At 44.8% G+C, this 15970-nt stretch overlaps 1 protein-coding gene across 1 annotated transcript in view; it reads right to left on the bottom strand.

Moving 5' to 3' along the window:
- Window positions 1-1980: 1980 nt before the first annotated feature.
- The window catches only part of IL15 (interleukin 15), a 42780-nt gene continuing 28790 nt past the window's right edge, over window positions 1981-15970 (bottom strand). The window contains exons 2-7 of the mRNA XM_012726810.1: window positions 10567-10707; window positions 9562-9659; window positions 8138-8222; window positions 5378-5422; window positions 3607-3744; window positions 1981-2364 (exon numbers count right to left, since the gene is read on the bottom strand). Coding sequence (XP_012582264.1) covers window positions 2254-2364; window positions 3607-3744; window positions 5378-5422; window positions 8138-8222; window positions 9562-9659; window positions 10567-10578 — 489 coding nt within the window. The 5' untranslated portion in view covers window positions 10579-10707 and the 3' untranslated portion in view covers window positions 1981-2253. The remainder of the gene's footprint in view (window positions 2365-3606; window positions 3745-5377; window positions 5423-8137; window positions 8223-9561; window positions 9660-10566; window positions 10708-15970) is intronic.

Here is a 15970-nt window from a genome sequence, read left to right as displayed (position 1 = left end):
CTCACTCCTATTTCCATGTGTGGGGAAGAGGTCAGTCATTCTGCTTGATTTTCATATTGTATATGTCAGTTGGACCCGAGGAGCTATTGAGTCTGATAGACAAAAACAAAAACATGTCAGAATTTATAAGACCCTCTCACAACAATAGTAGTGAGACAAAATAATTCCATTGCTTCTCTGTTCTAGGATAAAGAAAGTCTATACATCTTGACTTGTGATTAGGTTTTAGAAGTCTCTGGGCTCACAAATTCTATTTTGGTTCTGTTTGCATTTCCATTTCCTCTACTTTTGTCCTTTTTGCTCATGAATAGGGAAAGGGTAGAAACAATGCACTCTTGTGTATCTACGTATTTACCTGAAAGTAAGAAAAGGATGACTTCATCTGTGTGACTCTGGACTTCATCTTGGTTTTAATGAGACTTGCCTTTATAATTTGAGGTCCTACATCCCTGGGTTCTTTAGTATAATAACATATGACAATACTTTCCACAGTTAGGGCACTGGTGAGATGCAGACAAGGTACTCTAGATACTATTAGTGGACGATATGCTGGTTAATTAGTGAAAATCATTCCAGAAGGGTAGATTTTGAAACACAAATGAGAGGCTGATTTTTGTTGAAGATACTAGGTGTGAACAGTAAAATTTTGATTCTATTCAAAAATTTTACATTGTTCCTTAAGACAGCTGAAAGGACTTAGGAAGCTGTAGATCTGTACCTTGACTTTCTGAAAGGCAACTCAAGTGACTCCTATCAAGTAACAAATGTGGAAAGAATTCCAAGCTTGAGCATCAGAAAATGTCAATTTTTAAATCCAGTTCTTTGCTTACCTGACTGGAATGGGTTATTGGACACTACAAATATTTTGAATGTGACTTCCCTTCCCTCACTCCACTCTATGGAAGGGGACGAAGTTGTCTAACAATTCAATTAGAAACTCACAGCTTAAGTGGGATTATTTTCTCTAAGATAGGGAAGAAAATGAAAATAAAACATTAAAAAAAGAAAAAAAAGGCTTTCACCCTGGAGACAATTAAAAGCAAAAACACACCCCCATCCCAACCTCTAAACTTGACATTGTGGCCATAAAATTCCATCTTTCTGGACATAGACAAGGTGACAAATACAGCCAACAGATGACTGACTTATGGACAGTGACATGAGATACAGGTTTCTCCAAAACCATCTTGTAAGAAACTTCCAAGCAAATGCTGGTAAGAGCAATGAGATACTTGAGCACGGATGTGGCACTGGGAGATACAAGAATGTTTCCATTGAGACATCGCGTGTCCTGAGAAATGGGAGAGAAACTCAATGCTTAGCAGTTCATTGCCTACCCTATAGTTTTCCAGTAAAGACCACCAGGAGTGAACTTGCAAAAGAAATTTATAGAGACAAAAGACCTCATTTTAATCAATCCCTTTAAAACGCTTGCGAGTCACAGATGGTACATCACAGACATGAACACACACAAACACATACACACACATGATGTTCTATCAGACAAGGTCCTAATGAATTGCAAGTTAGTATTCTACAACCCAGCCAACAAGGAAGTGAAAATAACAGACCTGCACTTGAGAAATTATGAAATATAAACAGCATTGTAACAGTATTCTAAACAGAATTCTCCCTATCACTGAGGCTTTATTAGTGCCACCAGCGCCTGAGATGAGCAGAGGCTTGTTACCAGGCAGGGCTCGCTGTTTCGCTCCTCCACATCAAGTGCTTTAGTGCTTTTCTCTCAGTGACTCAGCTGGACAGTCAAGTGCAGGGTCACACTTACTTCCTCCAGGAGCCCTGGCAGTGAAGCTGTGTGGTGCGCTCCACCTGGCTGGGGCCCACTGGTCTACCTGCAGCAATCCGAGCCTGCCAGGGTCCACTGGCTCGCCTCTTTCCTTTGCACAAAGATCCCTTATTTTCTCACTAGAGGCAAAGAATCAGTGCATTTTCAAAGGACAAAATACGGACACCATTTTATTTAACATCGAATAGTATACAAATATGTACAATTTCAATAATAAATTAGAGACAAATAACTCTGTAGACAGTTCATAGACGTCAGACAACACTTTGCAGCCTTCATTTCTAAGAGTTCAGCCGACCCAAGATGCCCACCTTCTCCTTGCTGGACAAACATGTTCGGGCAGCGTGGTGAAATGCGCAGTGTTGGGGGGGTGGGGGAGGGGTGTGCTTCCAAGCAGCAGGAAGTTGTTTGTTAATAAAAGAAACACTGAAGAGGGTCGATGGCAATCAGGATGAATTGTAGAACATCTGCACGATATGGGTAAAGCTCTGCAAAAATTCTGTAATATTTTTCTCCTCCAGTTCCTCGCATTCTTTGCATCCAGATTCTGCTATATTCTGTCCCAAAAAAAAGAAAAGGATGAGATTGGGAAGTCCAACACATCTCTCTCATGGAAAGAGCACCTCCAGGAACCCTGTGTGAGAGCCTGAGATGTGGACCCTTCGGCAAATTAATGTACTCGGGAGAATGTGGACAAAGAGAACAGGGAGTTTGGCTGTGGGTTTATTTTTCTTTGAACAAATCTAGGACTTGGTATAAGCCGGCAGAACAAAGCAGAGGCCTCTGCTCAGCGCCCGCCTGCGCGCTCTCGCCAGCCGCCCTCCCACGCACAGGGCCCCTTGCTGTTCCTCACTGACCTCCCCACTGCCTCAGCCGTCACGCGCCGAGCTCAGTCCTTCCGCTCATGTACCCCTGGGAAGGTTTCCCCTCACGTGTGAGGCGCCCCCCAACCCTGCCGTGGCTGTTCCGCCCCTGTCCGCATGTCCTAGTTTACCCCTGCTTCCTCACACCCCAGGGGACATGGTGCTCCAGGCGGCCCCGGCCTGGACTCACCACCCCTCTCTGTGTCCTCAGAAGCCCCGTCTAGATGCCCGCTCCTGTCCGTGACGGGTGACACTGCCATTATGAAGTTCTGTCCTTGCTACACCACTCACGTTTCTGCTTCCCCACATGTGCCAGAGGTCAGGCACCCCAGCCTCAACCCGACATGGCTGGAGGAGCTACCCCCTTTGGGTGAACAGACATGGCTGTAACATTTGCTTTGGGCTGTGTCTGCAGCGTCCATCTTTTTGGTGGGTAGAGAACAGATTCTGAGTGATACGGCTGGGGTGTGCTGTGGCTCCCCATTTTACCAGATGCCAGGATTGGAAGAAGTGAACCAATCACAGTGCCTCCATCCGTTTAACCTTTGGATACCAGATCAATATCTGACAAAAGCTTGTGGGCATTCACAGAGTTGTTTAAATCTCAAAGGCCAAAGTCTGGAACACTAATAATCCATCTTTAATGAGGAGAGAGTTTCTACATCGGACGTGGTAGGAAACCAGGTCAGTGGGGCTTATGAGCTCCGCAAACACACTGGTTTGCACCATCTCTGCAGACTGGTGGCACAGAGCGGCCAGTGTTTGTTGAGTGAATACATGAACGTCAGAGTGGGGCTGGGTGCACGCAGGGATGGTGCCCTCAGGGTGCCCCTTCCCTGACTGAATTACTCCCGAGTATCCCTTCGGTATCCAGCTAAAGATGCCCCCAGTCAAGTGTCAGCTAGGCATAGCTCTGTGAGCTACTAGAAAACTCACCCCATCAGAAGATAAGCTGCTGTTTGCCAGGATGATCAGGTTTTCCACGGTTTTTTTAATGTTCTTATTGTCAGACTCATGTGAAATAACATGGAACTCCAAGAGGAAGCATTTCATTGCTGTGACTTTACAATCAGACTAAAGAGAGAATTGCAAAAAAGCACTGTGAAAAAACATTATTTTCTCGGCATTCACTTGTATAGATGTATTTTGATCTTTTAAAAATTGAAATAAGTCAGAAGCAGTAAGACACATACTGATGTTTCACTCATGCAGAACTGAGAAAAATAAACAAAGGAATGAGCAAAACCGAGCCAAAACAAACCCAGAAACTGTAGGACTGAGCTCCCAAGGAGAGGGGACAGGGGGAAAAGGCCTGCAGAGAGGACAGTGGCGCCTTGGAGGCAGGTGCGGTGACAGGCACCTGCAGGGCGTGTTCCTACACCTCTGAGCCACCTACAGCCAATGTTACTGCCATTCGGGAAAAAAGACCAAAATAATAGATGACTAAAAAGTCAATCCAAGGACATGGTAAAGAAATACAGTGCCCCGAGGAAATTTCACAGAGGATGCAACTTGATTTTATTTTCTCGTTCATTTCTGAAATTAAAACCAGGACACACTGACGATAATACAGCCAAGGAGGACAGTAGCAGGTTCAAAAGCGAGAGGAGACTGGGCCGCGCACCCCAGAGCGTCGCCTGTGTGAGGGGCGAACAGGCCGGCCGGTCAGCCAGCTCAGAGGTGGCTCCGTCAGGGCTTAAAGCCAAAGTCCCACCTCAGCCGCCCTCCACCGCCCGTGTACAGAAGGTAGCTTCCCGCGGAAAAGCATCTCAGGATGCAAGTGCAGGTGGTTAATTGACTGCTCTCTTCTTCAAAAAAGTGCAAGAAAAATGGGGCCCATGTCCGAGGCAAAGGAGAGAGACAATTTCTCTGTGCTGCAGTGCTCTCCCTGGCATTGGCGATATCTGTCCCTTTTAGTCCCTGAGGATGGCTTCTTTCTGATTCCCAGAAACTCGAGTTGGGCAAAGTCTTCTATTTCAGAGAACTTCTTAGGAAAGATAGAGAGAGGCTGATTGTGCTGAACACATACGACACACGTCAAGTTTGCTCTCCTCGAGGTGAAGGAGTCGGTATTTGTTTCTTGGTTTTTCGAAACTAATCCAGGCAGAACGGATTAGCGACAGCACTGAAATTATGCCTGCCTGAGGCACTGTCTTGTATTAATGAAACAAGTACAAGGTCACTTTTGAATTCTGGTAGATTTGGGGGTTGTGTTTGTTTCTTCCCACACAGAGAGTGACTAGCCAGAATCTTTTGTTGATAATTGTGGAGATTGGTACAAAATGCAGGGCATGAATACATTTAGCTGTTTCTAGGAAGTACCATGGACACAGTGGCCTACTACAGTACTGGAAATAACTGATATGCAACTTTCTAAATTGAATCAGGTAACCTGGTTCATGCATTTAATTGCATCACGGGTCTAACTGCATCACAAAAATGTATAATATGTCTTATTGACACTGATGGAAAAGGCTTTTTTTTTTTTTTTTGAATTTTCGTTTGGCACCATTACCAACAGAATATCCGCCCAGCTCTTTGTTGCCAAGTCCCTTGGCCTCAACAGTTATTTATAAAATTCACTGACCATATGTTCCAAGAACAATCCAAAAGTTAAACACTATGAATTTCAGTCAGTTCATGAAAACATACTTCTCAAAAACTTTTTGAAAATGAAAATATAACAATTTGAACAAACTATACTCACATGAACATTACTTTCAGTATACAAAGTGGCATCGATGTGTATAGTCTGAAAGGAAACAAAATTAGATAATAAGAAAAGTAATTTCATATTTTACATCATAATGAAAACAGCCTGCTGGAAACATTAGATTAAGCTTCTGAAATCACACACTTTATATTGAGGTCACTGCGGATTCGTGCGCAACTGTAAGACAAAATACAGATGTTCCGATGTCCCACACCTGGCGTCCCAGTAGGACCGACTGCCATGAGCACAGTCCGATGTCACAAGGAAATGACATTGGAACAACCCATCTGCCTTGTTCAAATTTCACATTTTTATGGGCACTGTTGTGAGTATGTGCACAGTTCCAAGTAACTTATCAGGTGATAGCTACAGGTGACCACCACTGCACTTGGGTGATGGAGCCGTCACCCTATGGATCTTCCTGCCAGTTTTACAGCTGGACCCACCCTTCTCCCCATCTTTCTAGGCCCCGGCAGCCATTCCTATGATGCTGTCATTTCAAGAACGCTATATGTGTATGTGTGCATGTGTATGTACATACACACACACATATATACATATGTTATATACATATTTATATATAACATATATATATATATATAGTCAAATTGTATGTAACATTTTGAGATTGGCTTTTTGGAAAAATTAACAGAAATCAGAAATTTCTGTTTATTTATTTTTGAGAACATGGACAGAAAGTAGAGTTCCCAGATAAATAATATGGGAAACTTTCTAGTTTCCCATATTATTAATATCTCACATGAGTGTCATGCATCTATTACAACTGATGAGTCAAATGGAAACGTTTAACCGAAGTCCATAGCTTTCCTAGGGTTCACTCCTTTATTCATTCCATGCATTTTATAATGGATGTGTCCATCATTACAGTATCCTACAGAATAACTTCACTGACATAAAAATTGTCCATGTTCACCTATGGACCCCTCTCTCTCCCTAACCCTTGGTAGCTACTAATCTTCATACTGTCTCCATAGTTTTGCCTTTTCCAGAATATACTTGGATCATACAGTATGTTTTTTTTTTTTTTTTTAGATTGGCTTCTTTCACTTAACAATATGCTTTTAAGTTCCTTCCATATCTTTTCAAGGGAAGACAGTATCCCCTGCATGGAGCTACCCCCATGTTTGCTGACCCAGACTGGCTTTCATCCCACACATCATAATACTCTGCCAGCCCCATCTAACTTGGATCAGTTGTTTATCTTTTTTTTTTTTTTAAGATTTATTTATTTGTGCATACAGAACTGGGTTACAGGCCAGAGGCTCAGGGGCGGTGAGAGGCTTCACCAGAGACAGAGTGGGGAACAGAACAGGCAGATCGACCAAGTCCACTGCTGAGGGGAGCAGCGGGTGGGTCAGGAGAGGTCTGCCGCACCATGTGGTCACCTCCGGGGCAGGCGGGAATCGAACTCATGCGGAAGTGGCTCCAGATTCTCAGTGTTGTGCTTCAACCCGCTGCGCCACCAGGGAGGACCCAGTTGTTTATCATTTTTAAGATTTATTTTTTATTTACTTATGCATACAAGAACTGGTGTGTAGGCCAGAGATGCGAGAGTGGTGGTGAAAGGCTTCACCAGAGACAAAGTGGGGAGCAGAACAGGTGGATCCACTGAAATACACTGCTGAGGAGAGCAGTGGGGAGACAGGAGAGGTCTGTTGTGCCCTGTGGGTCAGCTCCCTGGCTGGGGATCAAACTCCTGATGCAATAACTGGCAATAGCTTGAGAGTGCTGAGACTTAACCCTTTGCACCACCAGGGAGGCCCTGCTTATCCCTGGTTATTGTTCAGTCTTCCGTGCTGTAATGTACCTTAGCTTACTGTTGACCGGTTAAAGGATATTTGAGTTGATTCCAGTCTTTAGCTATAATTCAATCAAGTTTCTGAACACTCTTATGTATATTTTTGTGTGAAAATGAGTTTTCATTTCTGCGATTTACATGTTCAAGAGTGTAACTGCTGAATCAACAGCAAAAGTATGTTCTGTCTTATAAACTACTGCTGCACTATTTTAGACTGACAGTACACTTACACTCTCACAGCAACACATGTGTAACACGGTCTCACCACTTTCTTGGCAGTTTAGTATTTTGGCTACATTAGGAGACCCTATTCTTGTTTAAATATTCTACTCCAACATGCAGCCACCCTGCTGAGCTCTAGGATATGGGTTTTGGTCTATGTATACCTGCTGTGATTCCAATGATTATTTAGTTTTCAGAATCAATGTGGTGCTCACCTGGAAGATTTCATTCACGCTTGCCCCTGGGGCCCCCAACAATTCCCATAATGTTACCCAATGTGGCCAGAAGGTAATTCCCTGCCCATAGATGTCTGGGGGGCCCCTTTCTCTCCCCCATCCAGGTATCTCTAGTGAGGAGAGAGATTTTCTATTCACAGGGCACCAAGCCCTCCCTCAGTCAGGCTACACCCCTGCCAGTGCCATGAAGTCACCTGTCCCTATGGTGGGGGAAGGGCACTTTCGGCCTGTGAGAACAAGAGAGACCACTTCATACTGGGCCACTTGTAAACTTAAGTTTTAAAGAGAATAAGGATCTGACCATTGTATGGGAAAGACTTCCTGTGAGACTTCACCAGGCTGACACAGTTCTAAAAAATATATTACTGTTTAAGTAAGAGTACATTAAGGCCAAAAATAAAATAAAATAAAATAAACAGGGAGGGGCGTACTCCAAAGCAATTATACCAAGACTTGTATAGAAAAATGAGTACTCACTTGAATAAGATTTTTAATTACTTTCAAATCGTCCATTACAAAGTGCCAGTTGGCCTCTGTTTTAGGAAGTCCGGCACTGATACAGCTGAAAGCAAAAGCAAAGAGGAAAGCCTTGAGAACGAGTGTAACATTGTCCTGGTGCAGGAAAAGGGCTGTCGAGACTCGTTTATTCTGACTGGTGGGAAGGTGACTTTTCACCTTGCTTGGTGCATCCAACATCTCACCCCCAACACAATAGTGAACATAAAGTCCACCTCGTGAAACTTCAGCCTCACTTGAGGGTGGACCAGCTTAGATCAGAGCCATGCTGGATTTGGAGGGAAACTTGCAGTTTCCAGGAGCAATTAATCACGACAGAATCAAACCAGGGCACTCTGGCTGCACTCAACAAATGCTTGTCTGGGATTAAGCAGTTTTCTGGAAGTAGAGCTTCCTGCACATTTTTTCAGTCTAATAATTAGCTAAAATCTTCTAAGAAAGCAACAATTATTTTCATCTCATGACCTTGACAGTGAAGGTTCTCCACAGCCGGGTGGGCATGCCCTCACCTGCTGCTTAGGTGACTGCGATGTCTACAGCGATTGTTTTCATAAACACAAAGACTTAAGTCTCATGCAGGTGGGCTATAACATTCTATTCATTTTGGAAAGGTAGCCTTTTCCCATCAGAACAAAAGCGCATTCTGACATGGTCCTTAAGAGCTTCAGGAAGAGCAAAGACCCGGATGGGCCTTCACAGCAACCTGAGAGCGAACCCTCACCGTTCTTGTGAGGAAGGTTCACCTGCGCACACCTATGGCTCCCGCGCCATGAAGGCTGAGCAGCAGGACTGAGTGACAGGTGGCGATTCTAGAGGCCGGTGCTCTGGGGCAGCTTCAGGCCATGTGCCAGCTGTGGGGCCACAGGGAAAAGAGCCAGTGGGCACGCACAGGTGTCCATTGGGAAGACAACAACAGGCTGACTACAGAAAGACATGTTTTAAACTGAACTAGGATACAGATCAAAGCATAGAAGAAATCAGTATCAGGGACAGATGAAAAAGTAACATCTGTGAGTCCTAAGTAGCTTTTTTACTGCTGTGAAAAGTGTGCAGGCTATTAATAAATAGATATAAAATAAATAAGAAGTAAGTTGATGGTGTGTGTATCTCCAAGTTAGATCTTAAATACCAAGAGTCCCAGTTTGTTTGGGGGACCCAGCACTCACTTCAAGACCAGCCAGAGAGAGGATCACCCCGCAGGTATTTACTGACCCTCCTGTGAGTCTCCCCTCCTGACCTCACACCCCGGATCCTGAGCACTGAGGATGTGCATGAGCTGAACGCACGCAGCTGGATGGGGAAGAGACTGAGGACGGGGGCTGGCCCCCTGGGGAGCCGCTGGGAGCCTCTGGGAAGCCCACATGCCTGCCCCAAGGTGCAGTCACCTGAATATGAAGACATGAATGCCGGCCTCAGCTAGAAAGTGACTGTTGAGAAGCAAACACAAGCAGCACTGGATGGAAGTACCTCTCAAATATGGTTTCTGCAAAATATAGACAATTTTTTTAAATGAAATTCAAATAACACTTGAGATCAAAAAATGTAACTGTATTACAACTTCAGAATGAATGTTATTATAAGATCCAAGGAGGCTTTTTTGCCTTTCTCACTACCTCCAGCTGTTTCTGACATGCAAAATTATTAATACATGTTTCTCCAGATGATTTCTGTGACAAGAATTTTAAAACAAATTTACATATTTACTAACTTGCCATACATGTAACAGCTTCACTTACATCCTGTTTTCCTGTCTAATAGTTGTACATATTTCTATGCAGCATAGATTAGTAACATGGATTTCTAATGTAAGTGTACTATTTATATTCATTTCATGTAGTAATTCGAAGTTATATGCAGTGTCATTTGAAGAAATAACAAATAGAAAGCGGGACTGCTAATTTACTCGACTCCATCCTGACAGGCTCTAAATCATCACTTTTCTTGGGGATTTAGGAAGCCACTGACCTCAGAACCTCCCAGAGTTTGATTCTGTGCCTGGTTCTCTCATGCCTGAGAGACTATAGAAGCAGAGAGCAGTGAACGCCTGTCTTAAGCACTAAGAATTCCCTTAGTCACTAGAGCGATCAATAAGGCCGAGTTTGTCCTCAAGACTTCACACTTTACTGAGTTCATGGACATTTAAAGGACACGTTAGGGCAAGGTGAGTGAAATAATACATTTACCGCAACAGGAGCTGCTTAGCAGGGTGTTACCAAAGTTTTGCTAAAACTATCTTATTCATTTCTAAATTAAGAACAACCCCTCTGTGAACAGACATCCGCAACATCCACAGGAGAGGAGTGTAGGACTTATATGAAGGGAGAGTCGAGCGCCATTATAAGAAAAGTCATATACTATCTAGCTAATCATCTTCATCTCATTCTCCTTACCGAACTTCTCATTACTCAAGGCCAGCGTCAATCCTTCAGTACGGAAGAAGAGCGGGCTATGGCGATGAGCTCCGAGCAGCCATCCATCCAGAACGCGGTGCGGCCCAGGGGAAGCGAGGCGCCACTGAATCGCCAGGTGGACTGGTGGGGGAGAGAAGGCCGGGGGTTAAAATGTGGGGAGCGCTCACCTCTTCACACACGCTACTAGACACTTACCGTGGGCGCCGAATTCTGTCCCATGGACCTCGAGGGTGGGCTCGGCAGCCCCCGGGGAGCTGTGTGAGGACAGGTGGGAGGGCAGGGCCAGGGGAGAAGCCTAGGGGAGGGTAGAGGCCTGAGGGGGAGGGCCAGGGTAGACGCCTGAGGGGGGAAGGGCCCGGATAGACGCCTGAGGGGGTACTCAGTAGACTGTGGTGGGCGCAGAGCAGGGCACGGGGCAGAGGTAAGGGCCTGTCGTTGGAGTCTGGACATATTTTAAGACAGAACCAAGAGAATTTCCCGACATACTGGATGTGGAGCACAAGAGAGAGGATTGCTCCTTTACCCCAGCAGCTGAGAAATGGTTGCCACTGACACAAGGCAGGCTAAGAAGCAGGGATTTCGAAGGGAGGGGACGTGTGGTTTCAGTTTCTGGTGTGTCCAGTCTTGTTTTCAGGGTGCGATGAACAACTGAGAGGAGCTGGCAAAAAGTGTTGCCTTAGGAGCTGATTAAAGGGCCTCGTGCCTGGTGTAAGAGTGGAGAAAGGGTTTTCCAGGCAGAGGGAAAGTCGCAGGCACAGGCAGAGGCAGGAAGCACCTGCCTGGGCAGGTCAAGGAGGACCCCTCCACTCGACAGGACCACCCCTCAAGTTGGAGGAAGGGAGTGGGGAGTCAGGGAAACTGGGGGGTCGGGAGGCCTCCTGGCTAGCAGGGCTGCTGTGTAGGTGCTGAGCGAACAGCAACAGCGGGAACAAGCCTCCCCTGACCTACAACATGGACTGGTGTGCGGAGAGTGAAGTTAAAGGGAGCAAAGCCGCCTGCCCCGAGAGGCCCAGTGAAACATAAGCCCTGCGCCCAGGAAAGGCCCTGGCTGGGGAAGCCATGGTGCCTGCAGGTAGCTGCTGCTGTGTGCTGTAGGAACAGGGAAGGGTCAGTTAGATTGTTACAGGGCACCCCAGTGTGAACTGGGCTGCCTGTCTGTGGGTCCTGACCCTTCCCTGTGGAGAAGTCAGGAATCTCAGGGCCCCCAGCACCCCTGTTCCTCTTAGGTGGCCCAGCAAGGTAGTACTGCAACAGGAATCAGACACTGACGAGGCCAGGGACGAAAAGAGGGTGCCTTGGCTAGTGGAGGGTTCTACCGTAGCAGCGGTGGCTACATGCAAACACCATTAGGTTCATGGTCTATTTTCTTTGACCTGAAACTCTTATTTTGAATGAGAGTTGTAGCCCAATGATGCCAGTCAGGGCATGAGGAGTGCGAAGCCGTTTCCCCAGGCCCAGGGAAACAGGGTGTCCCTGGGCCAGGGTGACCAAGCTGGCGAAGGCCATCTCTGGGACATGAGGAAGACCAGGGCACCAGCCTTGACGGGGTGCTGTGAAGGGGGGTTCACACAGGTGACGTGGTGGGGGGAGACGGGGGACTGCAGCTGAGCCGTTGTATTTCCTGTTAAGCCCCGTGTTATTTGTTAGCACAGGGTTGGGTCATAATCAGTTGAGGACTAGTAGAACATTTCCCAGCCTCGCAGCCCATATGCCTGGCCAAAGCTTCCATCTGGAGGCTTTCTGTTACTGTCCCTTCCTTTGTGTTTCCTTTTTTAATTTGCCGTATCAAGTACTGAAACGATTGCTATATTTGGACCAGCCTGCTAATGCTGGTCATTTATCAATCCTCTACGAATCCATTCACAGGATGTTTGGGTTAAAGCCTCCTTTTCACTATAAATAAGTACAAACTGAGTGATATTTTCTTTTTCCAGAAAATCAGTACCAACCCCCCTGCAGACTCAAGTGTTGCCTTCAACATCACCTTCTCCCATTCCCAGACCTGAATGTGAGAGTGAACTTGGGACGATGTTTGTAATAGACAGAGGAGAGAACAGTGGCCAGAGTTACTAAGTAAGGGGCTGTCGATTCCTATAGCACAGTTAGGACAGAACCCAGAGGAGATGCCGATTCTGTGCAACTTCTGTTACCATACATCATCTCTCACCTCTTCCAAATGGTCAGGGGACTACTGCTGTTGGGGCGCACACACCTGTCCCCACACCTGCACATGCTGGAGACGACCAGGATGGGTAAACAGGACCGCGGTGACCCCTACTTTTACAGAGCCTGTAGTTTGTAATATGACGACATACATTCTGTATGTGTGGTAGTTGGACAGAGGGAACCACGCTAGTTTAAATAAAATTCTAACTAGTGCTTTGTATTTTAGTAGTTTTAATCAAAAGTGAAACGTGACTAGAGGTTAATTTTATTTTTGAAATTCAATTGTCTGTGTTTTCTGAGGTTACAGCAAACAAAGGAAATTCCGAGTTATCATTAATGAAAGTTTCCCTAGTGTTCATATTTTCTTTTCATGAAAATTAATCTTAATTTCAGAACACGGAGGTCTGTGCAAGGAAAGTGAAGCGGGATAGCGCTGTATGAATCATTTGCATGTGAAGGTCAAAGTTAAACTTGTTAACTCTGAACAAATGTTGAAAAAAAGCCCACAGCCCAGCAAAAACTGTTTCTGAATGGCGAAAAGTACACTAACAGAACAGAGCCTCTCATTAATAACCTTTATGGAGGAGTATTCCCATTCAAATGCTGCGGCTAGTGTTGATGCTTAATCAAAAATGTGAACAGTTGTCTAGAAAAATCTCTTCTCGGCAGATCTTATTTCAACATGAGCTGTAAGTTTGTGAGTTAAATTGAAATCCAGAGTCTGAAAGATGGCAAAGGGAAAGAAAGGCTCTTGCCCTCAGGTTTAACAAAATGCGTCATTTGATGTCTGGGCATTAGCTACAACCTTTGGAGGGAACACGCTGCACTAACAACCCTTAGAAAGCCAATTAATGACTTCAAGCGAGCACCCGAAGAGATCTCGCGGGTTATTATCTGAAGAGAAAAAAGTCACCATCATGGGGTGTAAAGGCCATGCAAAGTAATTGGCTTTGGAAAAAAAAAAGTTTTCTTGATTTTCAGTAAAAATACCAAGAAACATAAAGAATATGGGAATAAAAATGTATTAAAGAATCCTGTGATTTCATTCTGACTCCTTCAAGCATCTGTTATCGTGCTAGAACTGAATATTTACATCAAATAAACTCCATTAGTAGAAAAGAAGATGTGAGAAAATTCTTTTCCCATTTAGAACATTTCAGCGTCGGGCTACCACGGGCCATTAAGGCCCAGTGAGAGAGACTGCCTGAACTGCCACTTACTCTCTTATTTATTTACTTTTAGAGAAACTGTGAAGGCATTATGTGTAGTGTTTAGACTCCCTTTGGATGCTAAGTAACCTGCTTCCAAAGCAAAGGTGTGCTATGCGTTCTGCAGCCCTTCAGAAGAAATTACCCTGCCCCCTCTTTATACTCAGGTTAATTAAACATGCCAATGCCTTACAACAAAGAAGAAGAAAAAATGTTGTGTTTCCCAGGCCATCTCATGTCAGAATTCAGAGCAAGGAGTGAAAGCCAGGCTGGGGGGAGAAGGAAAATATACAGTCACGGCAGGCAATAGTCCCATCAGCCTCTGCTTCACGTAGGTGGTAAAGTCACAGGGAAAATACAGTGTGTGCTGGATGAACTGAGTATCACAGACTTCAGCCAATAAGGATCCGAAGCATCGAAGTATCGTGGCCATGACGTTAGTATGAGTGTAGATCTAGAAGTTTCCATAAGGAAGAACTGGCATTACAGTCTGTTCGTTTCAGTAAATATACCTCCCCGAAATGTTTCTATTCATGTTGATTGACAACTATCTGGCAAGGACACATGTATAAGGAGATATGTCTGGGATAACACAGAGGATCTACTGCACATAAATAATGTACAGTCCTTGACTACACACGTATCCAAGAAGACACACAAAAGGTTTGTGTCCCCGAAGAGAGGAGGCTGGTGGGGAAGGGGAGGGGGTTCATAGGATGAAACTGGTTAAGTTGAAGGGTGCATCCAAAAGATTTATACAGCAAATACAACTCCAAATTGAAAGTAACACTCAGGATCGGAGCTTCTAATAGCACACAGGGAGACAACTCATAAAGATGATCTCCGATTAAATCCTTCGGGATTTTTCTTTATAGTCAAAACATAAAGCCATCTCCACAAAGAAGGCTTTACAACAGAAATTTCCATCAAATATTTGACAGAAACAGAACCATCTGACAAGTCTCAGCTACTTAACACCAAAAACAAAAAATATAAACAGTAAAATAATATTTATCCCGCAGGGTGGTGAACATGAAACACAGGAAGGAGTCGCTCTCTTCTGGACATGGGATTTTACCTCCCACAGTCACGCTCTCCCTCCAGCTATAATAAAACATCGCCATCCAGCTAGAAAATCAACACACTGGCTTCCAAAGCACATGAGCTTGGTAGTTTTCCTAGCAGAATCCTACAGCTTTATGAAGTCACGTACTGACAGAATGGCAGTGTAAAAGGAAAATAAAAGCAAAGAAAAACTGATAAACAGCTGTTTGCTCGCACTAAGGCATCATTGCAACGCTATGGCAGTGGAGATTCTTGCACAGTGCAAGCTCTTCTGGCTCTCTCTACGCTGAGCGACAGCATAAATAGTTCTGTTCTGTTCGGGCTGCTATTTTCCAGACTTCTAGCAGGAAAATCATTCCCTATGTGCACATTGCCCATAACTGCCCCCCTTCCGGGGAGAGATGTGAGAGTGAAGCCCCCATTTCTAATTTAACTGCTCACTTAATTTTCTTTAACTTTTGAAAACAGCACATGGATACTCTGATGTCTCACTGTTGGGCCATGGAATTCGGGGGAAAGGGCATCAGAGGGAAAACTTCAGCTTATTTCACAAAGGAAGACAAAACCAACGTTGTCGAGACGGTGTGTACACACACTGGCCGCAGCTGATACTCTGTGTCTGCGCTTTCAGAGGTTGGTAATTTAGCCCCAGAGAGCAGAAACATTCATGTCTCATTTAAGTAGGAGCAATCCTACATAAAGGTGAACCAATAAAATTCAGCCTACATGATATTTCTGGAGAAAACAAAGAATAAATAAACAGGACACTTATTTGAGAAGAGCAGAGTGTACAAATAGTTGGAACCCAAGCAAGAGTTGTATTGTAGGAAGAAAGAAGAATGATCCTGTAACTTGATGAAGTATGGCAAGTCCCAGAACCTTCCCATCAATGTTCTATAATATTCGCACACATTCACCTGTAAACTTTTTCATATATTTTATGC

The sequence above is a fragment of the Condylura cristata genome, unplaced genomic scaffold (assembly GCF_000260355.1).
Source record: "Condylura cristata isolate star-nosed mole 26May11 unplaced genomic scaffold, ConCri1.0 scaffold00018, whole genome shotgun sequence".
Lineage (NCBI taxonomy): Eukaryota > Metazoa > Chordata > Mammalia > Eulipotyphla > Talpidae > Condylura > Condylura cristata.
Note: the sequence above shows the minus strand (reverse complement) of the source record. Positions and strands in the feature narration are given on the sequence as shown.